General features: G+C 40.3%; 1 protein-coding gene across 1 annotated transcript in view; it reads right to left on the bottom strand.

Annotated features, from left to right (window-relative positions):
• The window catches only part of LOC147722710 (uncharacterized), an 819,082-nt gene that overhangs the window by 567,132 nt on the left and 233,296 nt on the right, over window positions 1-18,654 (bottom strand). The window contains exon 3 of the mRNA XM_086967362.1: window positions 6,662-10,828. Within this exon, the coding sequence (XP_086823488.1) occupies window positions 6,662-10,828 (4,167 nt within the window). The remainder of the gene's footprint in view (window positions 1-6,661; window positions 10,829-18,654) is intronic.

Here is an 18,654-nt window from a genome sequence, read left to right as displayed (position 1 = left end):
TACTATAAAACTACAAATATCTCAAAAAAGAATAGCGACCGTGCCGGTACTATTGAGCCCAAAGCCCCGCAATCAATTTAACAGGGACCCGGCCAAGCAAACATTAAACTCACAAGAACCCTCCCACAAGCCTCGGAGACCAAGTAAAGCCCAAGCTAAATGGTTCTAGAACGGGTGATAACACGTCGGTTTCTACAATAGTGTAACCGCCCGAAAACAGTGTCACGCTTACCACTGCAGCTCAGCCATATCCGCGCAAGCAGCAAACAGCCTCTCCGTCCGGGACCTGTTATGATCGCGTGTCAAACGTCCTGGGCGGAATCACCATATTTTTACATTCCGCACACGAGTACTCTTGCGTCAACACCCGCGCGCACTGTGTGGCCCAAAACACGGTCCACAGTGCGCGCGTAGCAGCCATATTGGAACATGTTCAATGCAAGAAAAAATAGCTAAACCTACCATTAAAGCAAAACAAGACAACAAAAACACGATTACAATAAGGTGGGGAGCAACACATACGATGAGAAATAAAAAATAAAAAAGGGGGGAATAATAACATGAGAGAAAAAGTATATTGAATAACAATGTACAAATAATTTGTGGGATCCAACTTCAAATAGTAGAAAAACACTGTAAATATATAATTTTATATTAAGGGAGAAAATGGAAAAAGGGGTGAGGTTAAGGGTTCAAGGAAGAAGCCCCCTAGTAATAACCATATGGTAATTCAGGATTCATGCCACAAAAGGTAAAGAGCAGCAATATGGATACTAAACCAAATTTTGCATTGAGCCTAATGCAATATGTTTGGGCATAAAATGAGGGTTTGTCCAGTACCCCCCACGTAATAAACACCTATAATAGGCAAAATGTAAACATCTAGTCTCTCCTTACATGGGGACTCCCTAAGGGATACTGTTACATTAACAACTAAGCGAGAATGGAAATATAAATGATATTTATACTTTAGAAGGGAAAACAGTGATAAAACCGCAGATCTGAAGGGTATGTAACTAACCGACAAACATAATACTAGACTACAAAAAGTAATGCATCTCATCATCAGTATTATGGCCCATTTCTATGCATTTAAGTCGACAAATCCATATGGCTTCCCTCTTTCTGAGGCTCAATTCCCTATTGCCCCCTCGTGGGTTAGGGGGAATGTGGTCAATGCCGTGGAACCATACTTTATTGTCATTCGCATGATTTTCGCGCATATGATAGGCCATAGGATACTTCAAGTCATACTTTTTAAGTGCTCTGACATGCTCCTGTATCCCAAGTTTTAAAGGCCGAACAGTACTCCCCACATAAATCTTGTCACAACCACAGCCTATTACATAAATTACGTGAGTGGTGTTACAGTTTATGTAATGCCTTATGTCATATTCCTTTGTGGTATTGTACCTAAAGCCCTTGGTCTTGTTCCTACCATAGGGACATACATTGCACCCAGTACAGGTATAAAATCCATTAGGAGCACCCGGAAACCAAGTTTTGATAACCTTACTGCGAGGGTAACTAGGACGCAAAAAGTTCCGTAAGGTTTTACCCCTTCTGAATGTAACCTTCGGTGTGGGTGTAACTAAATCCCTCAAACTGGGCGTTTCATACAATAGTGCCCAATGTTTTTTCAAAATCCTAAATAGATTTGTGCTGTTATTAGTGTACTGTGTTGTAAATGTCAATCTAGCAGTTTCCTTCTTTGTCGTTTGGGGTATTTACCTCTGTCTAACGTACTCTGTCTGGTTACTTTTTGTATTCTTATATCAGCATTTGTCAAAATATCTTCACTGTAACCCCTTGCTCTGAACCTCTCTTTGACACCATTGATGTTTTCCCTAAAGGTATCATCTGTGCTGCAGATGCGGCGTACCCGCACCATCTCGCCAAAGGGTATGTTCTTAATAACAGAGCTGGGATGTGCACTCAAAGCATGCAGTGTCCTATTACAAGCTGTGGTTTTGCGATAGAGTGCACTCTGTATTTTACCCTCTCTGATATGAAATAAGATGTCCAAAAATTCAATGCTTTCCCTACTATATTTCATGGTCAAATGGACATTATGTGAATTATCATTCAAATATCTGTGATAATCCTTGAGTTGGTCGGGGGTCCCCTTCCATATTATGATGATGTCATCAATATACCTCCCCCAGAAGACTATCATGTCCATCCAGGGGGAGGCATACTTACCCCACGCATGTTCCTTTTCTCACCAACCCATGAAGAGTCCTGCATACGACGGCGCAAATCTGCTGCCCATCGCGGCCCCCTGGGTTTGGTGGTACCATGTACCGCAATGTAAAAAGAAGTTTCTTGATAAGAACTCACTGCTATATGTCCAAACTGTATCCTGAAACATTTTGGACATATAGCAGTGAGTTCTTATCTGGCAACACGAACCGCAGATCATTTCGAACACAACAAAATGTTGTTGGAAATGATCGACATTATCTTATCAAGGAACTTCTTTGTACATTGCGGTACATGGTACCACCAAACCCAGGGGACCGCGATGGGCAGCAGATTTGCGCCGTGTTTTATCTTTAGATAAACATAGTAGTATTCCATGGATGGCCTATCTAATCAAATCATTCACTGACCTGGGTCGCCCTGAACTCTTTTCATGCCCAGATAAAATCAGGGCTTTGGACATAGGTTACATAAAAAAGGCATTTAGGGAAAGTAAGGAAGCGCGACGCGAGGATGTTGAACTACTGAAGCCATCAGTCAGGTCACATAACCTTTTGGTTAGTGCCCCCTCCCTCGCACCTTATCTCAGTTTTGTTACTTTCCCTTATCATAGGTTCCTATTAACCAAGTTTAGGTTTAACCTGATACACTACTACCTAGGTTCATTCAAGGGTTGGCAGAAGCCAGACCAAGCCCCGCCCTGTAGTTGTGATGACTTTTCGGTGCAGGACACAATGCACTTTGTCATGTTTTGCAGCTTCTTTCATGAGCAGAGGAAAAAATACTTGCTCCCTATCCTAAAAGAAGCGGGTTTTACACAGGTACGCCCAGCATTGCTTCATTTACAGCTTTTGACAAATCCTCGCACTACCTTTTGCATTGCTAATTTTTTAGTGGCTGCAGCTAGGGTGAAAGCTGCTGGTCAATTCTCGCCTTAGCAATTTTTAAGGGTTATTATGGTTTTTCTGAAATGATTTGTATTTGTATCGTCTTAATTTTGTATATAGTATTTTAAATGCGTATGCAGTTTTGATGTTTTTAGGATAACGCTGGGTTATGTATGTATGTATGTATCCTATGTCATGTTTTATTGTCTTTTTGTTTCTTTGTATGACTTGTAATAAGTCGAATAAAGATATCCTGACTGACTGATTCTTTTGACAAATTGGTACAAGAAAATAAACACGAATTGAGAAAATATTAAGACTTCTTAATTGGATGTGGACTCTGAAAAATTGGAATTGACTGTATTTGATTGGAGTGGTGCCCCGAAACTTGATGATAAACATTTTGGACTCACGTTTCACGTGTGGTGCTCCTGGACAGAGGGTACCGGTTTTGCAAGTGGGACACTAAACATACTTGTGAATTAATCACTACTTTTGGTTGATACGAGATTGGTGCTATATCTTGGTGCTTATTTCCACTGTCTGTTCTCTAGTCTTCGAAGGTTTCCCTTAACACTTTCTCCTTTCTACGAGCATAATTTTAATTTTGGAAGTAACGGAAAATATTTTTTTTCTAAATAATTTATGAATGATGCACTACTAAGGTTATTTCTCCTCCATATTATTCACAAAGGCGTTTACCTTTTCGTTCATTCTTTGCCGACCTACTTTCTTCTCACAGTTTTTTCTTTGCATTACGCCCTTGCATTGTTACACCCTCAATTCCTCTTCCCCTTTAATCTCTTTTTACCTCTGGGCAGATACTGCAGAGTCTGAATGGCTCCAATGTAATCTTTAAATGTAAGAGGGACCCTGAAATCTCAATGAGGAGGAAGAGAACAGGGAGAAACACAGGTTAAAGAACAAAATCTTCCTCCATAGGATTATACTGTAGTGGGTACTTCATCCACACTATACAGTTAATTGTCCCGTAGAGTATGAAACATTAAAACATAATCTAAATTCACATTTTATTAGTATCAAAATTAAATAACACATTAAAAATTGTTTGCTTTTTCTTGTAACAATGTGGACAGTACAAAAACAGAGGCCCATGATAGAAGTACAAGGCAACATACACTACATTACATCTCTAACATTGACATGGGTAAAATTAACAATAATAAACACATCACAAGGACACCAAATGCAATAATACTATGAACAGCAGTACATAAAAAGAATAAACTGTAAAAACACCTACGCGCCTTTCAGAACAAAAATAAACATATACACGGTTCCTTCTTCAGGGTGAGAAAATAATAGCTGGTATTTGAGGGGTCATCTATATTCAATTGGAGCAACCACCGGATATGTGGTATCACAAGCTCCCAAGCCGTGAATCTGCGGGAACAACAAAGTAGATAAGAAAACTACAAGGACTGGTAAAGGGAGCAGTGAAAAACAACAACCCAAATTGAGCTTGAAAGGGAACATACATCTACGTATGCCAACATACGTCAAAACAACGTTACCAGTGTTTAGGCAAAATATCAGACTGCAGGGAAGGCACCACCACCAGAATAAAAAGGCACAGCTTTGAAGAGGTAGTCAGCCACATACTGTGAAAGATAAAAAATTCAACATAAAAGTGCAAAAGAAATGAGAATCAGTGTCATGGGTACATTGGGTCCATATGGCACCTACTTATGAAAAAGAATATGCCAATATTGTCCAGGGGTCCATGAAAGTATGCATCAAAAGGGTCAAAGACCTACAGGAATCTAACAGAAGAAATACAGAAAAATAACCAATAGAGCCGCAGCTAGATAGACCATGAGTTAGCAAACAGATGTGGAAAACCGGATGTGGAAATGCAAACATTACCACGATGCCAAGCATTCGCAGGTAGGTGATGGTGCCTTCTCTGCAGTCTGATCTTTTGCCTAAACACTGGTAACGTCATTTTGGTGTATGTTAGCATACTTAGATGTATGTTCCCTTTCAAGCTTAATTTGGGTTGTTGTTATTTTTCATTGCTCCCTTTACCAGTCCTTGTAGTTTTCTTATCTACTTTGTTGTTCCCACAGATTCACGGCTTGTGAGCTTGTGATACCACATATCCGGTGGTTGCTCCAATTGAATACAGATGGGCCCTCAAATACTGGCTATTATTTTCTCGCCCTGAAGAAGGAACCGTGTATATGTTTGTTTTTGTTCCGAAATGCGCTTAGGCATTTTTACAGTTTAGTTTTTTATGTACTGCTGTTTATTGTATTATTGCATATGGTGTCCTTGTCATATGATTATTATTGTTAATTTTTCCCATATCAATGTTAGAGATGTAATGTTGTGTATGTTGCCTTGTACTTCTATCATGGGCCTCTGTTTTTGTACTGTCCACATTGTTACAAGAAAAAGCAAACAATTTTTAATGTGTTTTTATGTAACCACCTTATTTAATTTTGATACTAATAAAATGTGAATTCATATTATGTTGTAATGTTTCATACTCTGCCAGACAATTAACTATATAGTGTGGATGAGGTACCCACTACTGTATAATTCTATGGAGGAAGATTTTGTTATTTAACCTGGGCTCTAATGTAATACCATGAGGTGGGGCTTTTTCAGATGAAGTGCTGCTGCTGAGAACTTTACTGTGTTACTGTGCAAAGTCAGTATTCATTGCCTACTACACTCAATATTGTTCTCTATTTCACTTGGCTGTAAACTATAACTCCAGTGAGATGAAGTTATGGGGGCATTTAATTATAAAGGAGAGAAAGGGGGCTGCCCTAGAAAAAGTGTGCTGAATTTCCTCATATAGGGTCCATATTTTGGTTGACAAAAAGGTTATGCCTGAGACCAGAAAGCAACCACCTACTTTACTCAAGGAATACGAAGTAGCTGAATCAACTCATTTTAATGTGCACTTCAAGCAGTGGAAACATTAATTTGAGGTGAAAGTTTTCTGAGGATGCATAAATTGTGGTCATCCTGGAGAAGTATTTGTGTGTATGCGTACCCCTAAGGTATTTTACATATTTTTTATAATATATCAATACAGGTTTCCAACCTTTATGCTTTGAACTTTAAAGAGACATTGGAGCCAATTTCCAGAGGCATTCATGAGTACCTGAAGAAGTACTACAAAATGACCACTTGGTTTACCAATAGATAAAAGTGTAAAGAAGGATACTCATTTCAATTACTACTAATTGTTATGTGGTTGTCCCTGAATAGTCATATTTTATATGTTGTGTGGCCAATTCACAAAGGCATTTAAGAGTATGTGAAATGGTAACATCTTCGTTTACCCATACATTTCTTTGTGAATCAGTCTCAATAGTGTGTAATTACTTAACGAAAACTTAAGTGAAGTGCACCATCTTTGTTAATGATTTACTTCAGACTGGCATTTAATGGTATTGTGAAGATGGTAATAGTATTTTGCAGGAAGAGCATGCATGTGAAAACCTTGGCCTGTTTAAATGCATCAATATGTCAATACAATAAAAATATATCAAGCTTGCAATTTTGAGTATTTGTGTACTGTGAACTATACTTACCCTCCTCGGTTTGTAATTTATCCTTCCAAACTTATCCAATAAGGCATATTTCAAAAGTCTATCTTCAACTTGAAATTCGGAAGACAGTGGTTCGGCAATGCAGAATTCTTGTAAGGCATCCATTCCAGATACAGCGTCTCTTCTTAACTCTGCTAGAGTCTTACCACTTTGAAGCAAGCTATGCTTTTCTAAAATGTCAACAGATTCTGTTTTTATGGAAAAGACAGCTAAATGATCTATTATCAAGGCAGGATCTATTTTAAGTGGCTCTTGTATAATACGAGGAACGATGATTGGTTCTGATTCGTCTAGTCGGGGATCTGTGATTTTGTATGTAATCGAATGAACAATATTTTCTGCATTATCGCTTAGAGCCGACTGCGCTGCCACCTCTGTGAATACTTTGCCAACAATTTTTGCCACTTCTATGTCAGTATATACATCGCAAGATATACACGGAGCTGGAAAACTCTGCAGCCGAAACTTGGAAAGCTCCTTAATCACAAGGCTGGCGATTCTTTCAGAAACTACAGAGCATCCACTTGTTATAGCTTTGAAAAGTTTAAATGGAGTACCTGCCTCGCGCAAGGCATTTGAGTAGACTGCATCAACCACCACTGCAATAAAATCTTCATCTTCTGGATGTAAGTGCAGTTGCTCATTGGCTGGTTTAATTACATTAATTTCACTTTTTACCATTTCCTTTAATACTGTATTTATCATCTGGGAAGCTATTTTACTTAATTCGGCTTCTACTGAGTTGCTTTTTGTCTTTGATAGCTGTAAAAAGTTAGATGACACATACATTTTTGTTAAAAACTGGCTTACAATTTCTTCCAAGAATGGTGCATACAGCACCTGAGAAGTAGACTCAAAAAGCTGGCTGTAATGTGGCATCCCCCTGATACGATTCAGCACTCGTTGAACTATGTAACCTGATTGTGTACTTACATATTTGTCTGATAATTTTCCATGGGGGTAACATGGCTGAAATTGATAATTGCTGATTTCTCCAATAACTAGACCTGCTATTTTTGGTGCTAGATCGTCCTTTCTAGCCAAATTTTCATATATAGACATGTGAGATCCACATAGGTAATACGTATTACTGTAAACTTCCTCAACGACTTTTTCAATAACTTGACTATCTTTAGGATGCACAGAGCGTGGTTCACTAGAATCCTGACTTAAAGTAATATTATTTGTTGGAATTGTAAAAAGCAAAGCATTTAGCAGCTTTTCAGTAATTGTTTTCACCAAAGCTGTTGAGGACATCTCTTTCGAGCACGGTGACACATTAGGACAGTTGAAAAATAATTTGCACAGAAACCTGGCTATAATTTCTTCTAAAATTGTGCTAGACAATAAAGTTGTTTCTGTTGGACAAGTGCCAGGTGGTTGTGTGATATCACCTAAAACAGTTTCAAGAACACTAACAGCGTTCACACTTGTTGCTGAAGGAACTTTCACCACTGGAGCAGATGACACTGAGAGACTTCTTCGATAGCTGTCATCCTTTAAATTGTTCATTATTTTCAACACTATAGCTTTAGAGTCTATGGATGTGAATGGTGAACATTCTTCAGAGACTGGTACTTGCAACTGGTAGTAAGAAATTGCTGACACAAGAAAACAGGCTACTTTTGCAGGAAGTAAACTGCAGCCATCATTTAAGCACTGAAACAAGGTTTCCTTGTTTTCAAAGTCTTCAAATATTTTAACAAATATGCAGTTAACAATTAAGTCCACAACAGATTTGCCTGTCTCTGGACGAGCCTGCGTCTCTTTCTTAACTTTAATTCCAGTTTTTTCAACCTCAGTCACCAGGGATTTTACAAATGGCTCTGCCATTTTGTTAAGTCCTGCTTCTGAATTGTGCTTGCATATTTCTTTCTTGATGTGATCTGAAATAGCACAGAAGATCCTAGACACAAGGCCTGACAAAATGTCCTCCACAAAAGAATCACAATAGATACCAGGTTCATCTGTTTGCGGACTACGCTCCCAGGACACATCTAGACCACACAGAATATGTTCAACCACGCATGATGGTGATGCAGAACCTGTGCTTGGTGAAGTAGTAGGCTGATCTGCCATGAAATTAGGATTTGAAATCTCTCTAATTAATAAGCGTGATATTCGCTTCTCTGAATCGTTGTCACCCATTGGTATACTGTCTGGCACCTGTATTTGAGTATCACATTTAGATACAGACACTTCAACATCTTTAGGTTTATGTGCACACTGAATGTATGTGGCATCTTGTGTATACCAAATTTCGTGATTTGAAATTTCCTTCATCACTTCCTGTGTAAGTTTGAGGACCATGTCTTTGAATTGTGAATCAGATAAACTGCTCTGGCTTCCTGAGGATGTACTAGTGGAAGGAAATATTTTTGATATAAGTGTGTTAACAATATCATCCAAAACTTTGGAAGGCAACATGGTGGTAAGTGGTGAGAACGACCTAGTTTTTTGCCGCAACTTCTTAACATTATTTTGTATTTTCTGAATAATGTTTTCAGCTTCTAAAGACACAAACTCAAGAGGACATACATCTCTGGGTTGTAACGGTAGCATGTGGTAACCAGATAGTCCAGACAACAACACGCACATTATTCGATCCACAAACCTTTTGCCGTTACAAATTAATGCCTTTTCAGCTGCTTGATATGATCCAAATAAGTCTGCCACTTTTTGAGAAACAAAGTCAACTACTTTGTTTGCATCATTTTCATCTGGTTGCGTAACTTTCATGTCTGTGTTAACATGCAGAATCCTGATTTGATATTTGCTGATTTCTTCTAGTAGAGGAGGCACTAATTGTACTGCTGTGTCACTGAGTTTGCATTCTGGCATAATTTCATGATTGCTATTCATGGTGTTTGCCGTAACCACAATTTTGGAAAGTATTCCAGAAAGAACATCTTCCAAAAATACATCAGAATAAACAGGGGATTTTGTTGGTCCGCAAATAGGGTACTGTACATCACGTTCCACATTATCAGCAGAAGGGCACTGATCAGGCAATGTGTCACCAGATAAAAGTGGCTGAAGATGGCGAGTTATTTCAATGATGATTGTATTGGCTATTCTATCAAGAATAGTTTCATTTTGGCATGCTAATGCTGCTTGAATTGCACTTGGGGTTTCGCATCGCTGCACTATACTGTTATACACAGAGTCTGCAACTTTCTGAATATCCACTTGCCCTTGCATATACTGGTTCATATTTGAATTGTTTGTATTGTAAATGGCACAATTCGAAATGCATCTCAGCATTAGACCTTGCGATTTAATATTAACAGGGTAAGATTTCACAACTGTGGTACTTTGTAATGACTCCTTTGTTACTTCCCATCCCGATATCATGGCTTGCAATATGTATGTTAAGACCAAAAGCACGAACCGAAGTAAAATGTATCTAGCTACCATATATATTGCATAATTCACTAGATACTGTGATAGGGCTTCCTCAGCCATATTTGAAATGTCTTGATTAAGCGGTTTTGCAGAGTCAATTACATTTCTACAACCAGGCCCCGCGCATTTTGGTGAAAGCTGATGTATATCACGATCATTTGAATAGCTATGCGATTTAGGGCCTGTTTTTGAAAAATATTCACGATGGAAATGACATTCAGTTACAGACATCTGCAATGTGTGATATGGTCGAAGTTTAGTAGGAGTTGAGTCTGGCAATACCAACAATCGCAGTAGGGAACTGAAGAATCCAAAATGCTTTGTGGTAATATCTGGTACACTGTGATATTCTATAGTCGTTGTCAATTGTTCAGTTCCTTTGTTGACTTTACATATTTCGAACTGTGACTGCAGTGAAGACATTTTTCCATCACCTTCTCCCCAAGTAGGTGTTGTTGATGGAAGTGGCTGAATGTTGGTTCTCGGCATTGAACTTCCTGTTAATAAATACATTTCACTGGGAATCTGTAAGCTCAGAACATTACATTGTTCAAGGAAAGCACCAATTTCATGTTGTACTTTACTAACAGTGGAACTGTTACAAAACAAACAGTGTTTTTTTGACTCTTTTCCTGAATTAGTACAGTCTTCATACGTCACAACGGCTGGGTATGGGTAACATGTAGACTTCAGGACCCACGTAAATATATTCCCAAATATGGCTCTTCTTTCGTCTAGGAAATCCTGTTAAAAAAATGATGAAAAATGTCAGTTATCTGCTTACACGTAGATGCACTCCACCTGTTGAAGAACTGGTGAGAGGTAAGCAACTGAGAATGAAAACTACCTCAGTCAAATTCATTAGCCCAGTCTTTCTCCATTCCACCTTATCTTTACATAGATGAATGCAAAGATACTTAGGGTTAACACAGTTTTATTTAAAACATAGGTTTTGTTAGTTGTCAACGTAATTGCATTTTCAAACCCATCTTTATTGGTATTTTTGAATACACAGTGAGCTACACTCAAAATATGTATTTTTGGTTGCTACTGAATGCACGAAATACAAGGAACAGGTTATTTAGCCTTTAGGTCTATTATAAAGCAGAGGGTCAAAAATCGCACAAACAGTAATTAATCAACTCTAAAACAACAGAGTAAAAACAGAAACCATCAGCCCCAAAGGCCGGGGGCAGGCAATGTTAAAGGAATGATGGGCAGATAAGTGAATAGGACATCGTCAGTTAGCACAGGCAGAGTAGTGCCTGAATACCTGCACCAACCAGTAAGGCAGGGAGCAAGAGAAAGAGAACAAGCATTTGCAATGCAATCGGTCTCGCCTTTGGCTCCATCTTGTATTTAGCATATTTAGGGTAGGGGCATGAAATGGGGACACAAGCTGGGTTGAATAAAAAGCTAACACAGTTTAGGTAGACCTTAATGACAGTGTTTGGTGGCAGTGTGACAGAGGGAGAGGAGAGAGTTATGCAGAAGGATGGAAAGTGGGGGACAATAGGATAGCATGGATAGAGACCAACAGAGAGTTTGGAGGATAGCAGTTAGTTTAAAAGAGATAAACACTGAGTTAAGAGTGAGAGAGAGGAGAAACTAGCAGAAAGAAAGGAACAGAGTTTTGGGTGGGAGGATAGACGGGGGAGCATGCAAGTAAGGGAGAAAGAGTTTAAAGAACAGAGACTGGCTGAGTTTTGGGGCGGAGGGAAGGACTTTGGGTTTAAAGGGACTGCGCATGAGTTAGAGAAAGTGAATTTGAGGGGAAAACAGTGAGTTTGAAATATTGTTTCATGGGACAGGGAGCGTTAGACAAAGGGACAGACATCCGGGGCACAGACAGGCAGAAACATGACTGTATGACCCTTCCATTTGCCACTAAGCACTGCTCCCAGAGGAGCTTCCCAAGTTATCCTGTCCGTATTTCTTGTATGCGTCTACTGTTTTTGGGGGAAGCCTAGAAAAACAAGTACCCCTGGTATCTTCTACAATTACAACACAGGCATTTCTAAAGTCAATTATTCATGAAAATAAATACGCTTAAAATCGTCAAATACATGGGTAAAATAATAGGCATTGGAATTTTTAAAATAAAAATAGCTCAAGAGTATACAGATTGAACAAGAACACCAAACAGTAGGATAAATAGGTTTACTTGGTAAAACTGGAAGGCACCCTTGTATGCTCGGCACAAACCCTTAAATGTCTGTGAGCGCGAAAAGCAGCCACCCAGGGCAGATCAGTTTAGCCAAACAAATCCTATAAATCCGAGTCAGCGGGAGCTCAAACATAGCAGTCTCCTTATATTATAGTAGCATCTGAATGCCCAGCACTAGGAAAGGAAATCATAGTCTGTAAAGCATGTGTATGAAAAACCCCACCTTCACCAGGAAATGATTTGAATTTACTCACAGAGCTCCCCAGAAAACACCACTTGAATAAGAACGTCCAGACTAAGGATTAAACAAAAGAAGGCATGCCAAAATAAGAATTTAGAAAACATTTTACATTGTACAGAGCCAGTAAGGTTGGTATTGAATCATTCCATTGCTTGGAAATGTAAAGCGTTTAATGTATCTGCATTTTATATATAATTCTTTTGATTGTTTTTGGTAAAATTGACCACTAGATGAAGAACGATCGCACTCCATTTTCTTTATATATGAATGGTATGAAACGTGTACTGAGGTGAGTAGGTGCTATTTGGTGCTTCCTTCTGAGTAAGAGGAAAACCGATAAATCGGAATAGCGTAATCCCAACAGTGGAAAATGTCCCCCCAAATGCACTCAATCAATATGATTTCAATAAAGTTCGTTGACAATTTCTTGAGAGTCTTTCTTGCTATGTATTATTTCAAATTTCTTTATTTTCCGATCATTTGTCCAATTTTTCAAACACAAAAAATGGGAAGCCCTTGCCCAATGCATTTCGGGCCTATCCCTTCATCAGGGGATATTATTTATGTAAACAAAAAAGGAATATACATAGCTTATAATAAACAGTAAGCATCTCGCTTTTTTGTCCCACTGTTTCAAATGTCTTTAATCAAAAAACCTTATATCCCAAGGTGCACCTCGGCGAGGAGGCTGGTAATGGCGGCATAGTCATAGTACAAACGAAAACCAGGGAAACATGCCAGAGTGAAAGTAAAGTCAAAAGCCTCAAGGTAAACCATGATCAAATGGTTTCACCAAATAATAAAATAATTTGCATTGTCGTACTCGGGGTTAAGAGGCACTTTTAAACTCACCGCAAACAACGTTCCTCGCAGAGAGAACTGGAATAATTGATTAATTCCTATTGTTTTGATGTTGTTTCAGTACAAGATGTGCCCAAAACTGAAACCATAACCGGTTGACACACGGAGTTGTAACCTGTGAGTTTTGTTCCTTCTTACATTTGTTTGAACACACTACAAGCTTTCTGCATTTTTAACTGTGGTCACGGTTTCTAATGTGGCTAACCAATCCACAGGTTGCACACCAATTTTAATGTTCGGAGCACACCGCGCTACCATTCCGGTTTTGTTAGTCGGTGAATGGTACCTCTGTGATAATCCTCACACTACTTCTTATTTTATTATTTGGTGAAACCATTTGATCATGGTTTACCTTGAGGTTTTTAACTTTACTTTCACTCTGGCATGTTTCCGTCGTTTTCGTTTGTACTATGACTACACCGCAATTACCAGCCTTCTCGCCGAGGTGCACCTTGGGATATAAGGTTTTTTGATTAAAGACATTTGAAACAGTGGTACAAAACAGCGAAATGCTTACTGTTTATCATAACACTGTGTATATTCCTTTTTTGTTTACAAAAATAACATCCCCTGATAAAAGGCTAGGCCCGAAATGCATTGGGCAAGGGCTTGACATGATTTGTGTTTGAAAAATTGTACAAATGATCGGAAAAGAAAGAAATTTGAAATAAAACATAACAAAGAAAGACTCTCAAGAAATTGTCAACAAACTTTATTGAAATCATATTGATTGAGTGCATTTGGGGCGACGTTTTCCACTGTTGGGATAATGCTATTCCTGTTTTTGTAAAAGACATCTCATACCATTTTGAACTGCCGATCTTAAACATGGAAAACCCAATTCAAGTTTTGACATATTTTCACTGTGCTACGCCAAACCAAATGAGTCCTGTTGTAGTTTGGGAATGTGACTTTTAAAGTGCCCCGCTTGGGACCCGAGCACTAAGCAAAGCACCACATTCCTGTTGCAGAATAAACACACAGCACTCAGGGGGAGTAGGGATAAAATGGGGGAGGGTGGTGTAGAGGGCTCAGAGCATAAACGTTTGGGCTAAAAGAAAGGGAACTTGAGCACAGGGAGAGGGGAGGAGACCTGCAAGGGGCGCCTGAAGTTTACAGTTGTAGGTTATTTTAAGTGTTGAAAACCACAGAATGCATTATATATATTATTACCAGGTCAACAACAAGCTCCCACTTCAACTTTGTGTAATTAAGAAGTGTGTGTTCTATTAAAAAAAATATGTTCTCCAGGTCAAAAAGTTTCCACGCTGTGATATCATGGAGCCTGGATAATCATCTGACATTACTCTAGCAGAAGTAATTGTGTACCGAAAGTCTGAAGAGAGTCAAATTCGGTAAACATTTTGTTACAGTGAGGAAGGTAGCACCATTCTGCGATGAAGCGCACAGCAATAACATCGGACTTTACAGTCAAGTCGATTTTATTGCTGAGCTCTGCAATATGTTTAATTTTGGAAATTATATCAGCTCACAGCACTCCCTCCTGCGCGTCTCATCAGTCGATTCATCTCCTGCAGTGCGTATTTTGTTCTTCATGTAAAGAAGTCAGGTTTCTATACAAAATGGGTGTTTTTAATATTTTCCTGTTTTAAAAAATATTCCTGAGTAAAGGCCGAGAGCTGTCTGCGGGCACAGAGAGTGGGCATACTCGGACTGCTGAGGCTCACTGGTGAGTGGTGCATTGTGCGTTTTCCGCCATCTGCGATGATAATGCTCCCTGTGCCTGGACGGGAGCAGCAGCACATAGTGTGTGGGCTGGGGAAGTCTGTTACAGATTGTTAGTTAGCCAGCACACCAGACATGATAGACTGAGGCTGCTTTGTTTACAACTTAAACACGAGACAAAGCGCAGGCATCCATAAAGCAGTGACGGAAGGGTAGTGGTGCAATCATGAACAAGCGAAAGTGAAAGCATTTGTAAAATGAGCCTCAACAGATGGCATCCCTGGGCACCGCCGCTGGCTCCCGAGAGCAAAACACTCTGGGAGTACACCTGATCCAGAACAGATGGCACCCTGCGCACTCCCAAGACCCCAAGGCCTTGGGAGTGAAAGTTTTGAGGAGAGGCGGAACACGCACCCGCCTTTGGCCATTTGCGTGCTTACAATTATTGAAAGCCACACGCAAAGGCCTATGGGATGTGTGGTAAGAGGCACACCCACACGGAGAAGGCTCTAAGAAGTCTGAAGTGATTCCAAGAGCCCTCTCCTAGAGCAGCGCATGCGCGCTGGGCTCTAGGCGAGACCGAATAACAAAGGGAGGGTGGACTTCGCCAGTTGTGAGCTGCACTGTGGGAGGAAGTATGGCTAGGTTACAGTTGAAGTAACTGAATGATGTTCTGCAAGCTCTAGGAAAAGTGCTACACTCCGACTCAGTTTTGTCCTTCTGGGTCCTGAAGGTGTGAAAAGCCCAGAGAACTGTCCAAAAGCTGTTGATAAACTGACTGTTGTTGATTATTGTCCTGTGTTCCCTTTTTCAGAGAGAGTAACCGGTTATCCCAGTCATGCATAATCGGGCATTTAAACAGGTCTCTAATTTCTTCTCTGCACAGTGCGCTACTCTGAGTCTCAGCCTACTTCAGGGTGGCCTGCAACCATGTGTCAAACATGAGGGACACTGCAGCCTACCACCTCATGGTGACTGTGTGTTTAGCAAGTATCAGGTCAAGAATGCTGGCAGCAACTTTATAATTTCTGGATCGTTTATGAAATCCACGGCACACACCAGGGGCGTATTACATAAACCGCCCAGGGGGCGCAACAAGGGCTTGCACCCGCTTTGTGTGCCCCGGGGCACTTTGGTATTACAGAAAGGGCTGCAGATGCTTGTGCGGCCCCTTCTGTAATACCAATAGCCCTGGCGTACAAACAGCATCAGAGCTATCTTCAAGGTGTCCAATGGACACACCAAACATCCCCTTGCAGGCGGGTGCCGTCACTGACAGCACCCACTTGCAAGGGGATCTCTAAACTCTTTCAAAAGTGCAGGCGGGTTGTCATATGAACTGTGAAAACACGAATCGTCTGTAAAGCAGCCACTCCATTTTTCACCTGAATGCACTGCCTCCAGGGCAGTATAACCTCGCAGCTGCCCTGGGGGCAGCGCAGTCATCATTATAGGGTGCCTTTTCAATGTTTACACCGGCGCACCTTTTTGAAAGTGCGCCTAGCTAACCAAATAAAAGAGTCAGACAATTGATCCAAGGAAGTATTTAGGGTCATGCAAGACTTTATGAAACCTCAAGCTACCATGAGCACGATTACGCCAAACTGACCTATGCAGAGACCTGTTAAATGTTTTTCAGGAGAATGTTCAATCTATATATTCTTCCTTCTCGGTGTCAGAGGATTGTTCAACCATCTCTCTGGCTCCAGTTTCTCTCTGTCACTGGTCTGAATTTCAGCCTTTTTACCCAATGTTTTACCTCCTACACCTAGTGAGAACCAAATCAGGCTCGCCTCTTGATCCTTGTCCAGCTCGATTTTTTTAATCTGCTGGCTCCTTTTTTCAATCCTCACCTAAATGTTATCTGGAATGCATCTCTGAGGTTGGGTAGCTACCCCTCTGTATGGAAGAAGGCATTTGTTCTACCGATTCTCAAAAAGGAAGACACAGATTCTGGCATACTTACAAACTTTAGGCCCATTTCCCTCCTGCCCGCTCCTGCAAAAATTCTGTAGATGGAAGTCCAGAGACAGCTCTCCTATTACTTGGAGTCCAAGAACCTTCTTCATGACTCCCAGTCGTCCTTTAGGACTGGCTATAGTACTGAGACGGGTCTACTGGAGGTGGTGGAAACCATCCGAGAATCCCTAGACCAAGGAAGCTGTGCCATGCTTGTGCTATTGGACTTGTCTGCAGCCTTCGATACAGTTTCTCACCCGATTCTTTTAGACCGAATGGCACATCTAGGTGAGTGGTTCCACTCATTTCTGGATGAGCAGTCTCAGCAGGCCTTTGTGCTCCCCATGTCTCCTCCTCCTGTTCCATGGTATGTGGAGTTCTTCAGGGTTCGGCATTAAGCACCACCCTGTTTAATGTCTATTTTGCTCCTTTGACATCGGTAGTGAAACACTGTTGAGTGAGAATAATATCATAGGCTGATGACACGCAGCTTGTGTTTTCATTTAAAGATACTGCAAAGGCTGTGTTTGACAACTTCAGGCATTAAGTAACCAAGATCGCCTCCTGGATGACGGACAATTGCTGAAATTAAATGAAGACAAAACAGAGGTGATGTTCTTCAATCAACCTTCACCCCCACCGGATGATATATGGTGGCTGATGCAGCTGAACCCTCCCTCCAACGCCTGTCACCTCAGTCAGAAATGTAGATTTCTCATTCAAATTAAAATTGTTGGCCAAAACCCAGTTTGGTCAAGTTTCCATAGCGTGTTTTTGGAAACTTAAAAGCCTGAGAAGATTTCTCTATCTGCTGCCGATGGACGGTCGGGCCACTATAGTCCATGCCCTTATTACATCTCAGCTGGACTATGCTAACATCGTGTATCTGGGTCTCCCTATATCTTACCTATAGGCTGCAGACAGTCCTGAACCTTTCAGCAAGGTTCATCAGAAATGTGACTCTCCATCATCACATTTCCCCTCATTTGCGCAGCCTTCACTGGCTCCCAGTTAAAAGGAGAATTGAATTAAAGGCATTTGCCTAGATGCATCAACCATTTTAGGAAGTGCAAATGGTGCGATTCGCAAAAATCGGCCTTTTGCACTTCCTAAAATGGTTTTTGGGATGCATGAAGCATTTTTGGAAATTCGCTTTTTTTTGCGAGTTCCAAAAATGCGATTGCTTTTAAGGAATCGCAAATTTGCGATTCCTCAAATGCAATGCATCATTCTGAAAACATTTGCGATTCTCAAAATAGCAAATGCAAATTACCACGAAGTTGAACTTCGTGGTAATTTGAAAAACTGTTTAAAAACGCACAAAAATGCATTTTTTAAACTGTTAAGTTACAGACACACATGTCCTTAGGACATGTGTGTATGTAACTTACATGTAAAAGTGCATTTCATGGATGCAGGGGGGGTCCTTTGGACCCCCCTCTCCACCCTTGAAAGGCTTTGTTGCATTCCGATTTCAAATTGCGAATTCGCAATTCCCATTCATTCCTATGGGCATTTCAGCCCATAGGAATGAATGGGAATTGCAAATTCGCAATTTGAAACTCGCAATTTTATTGCGATCCGGTAAAAATTACGATTTTTACCGAATCTCAATAAAATAGCGAAATTAATGATGCATTGCCATTTGCGATTCCT

Source organism: Lissotriton vulgaris, chromosome 4_1 (genome assembly GCF_964263255.1).
Source record: "Lissotriton vulgaris chromosome 4_1, aLisVul1.2, whole genome shotgun sequence".
Lineage (NCBI taxonomy): Eukaryota > Metazoa > Chordata > Amphibia > Caudata > Salamandridae > Lissotriton > Lissotriton vulgaris.
Note: the sequence above shows the minus strand (reverse complement) of the source record. Positions and strands in the feature narration are given on the sequence as shown.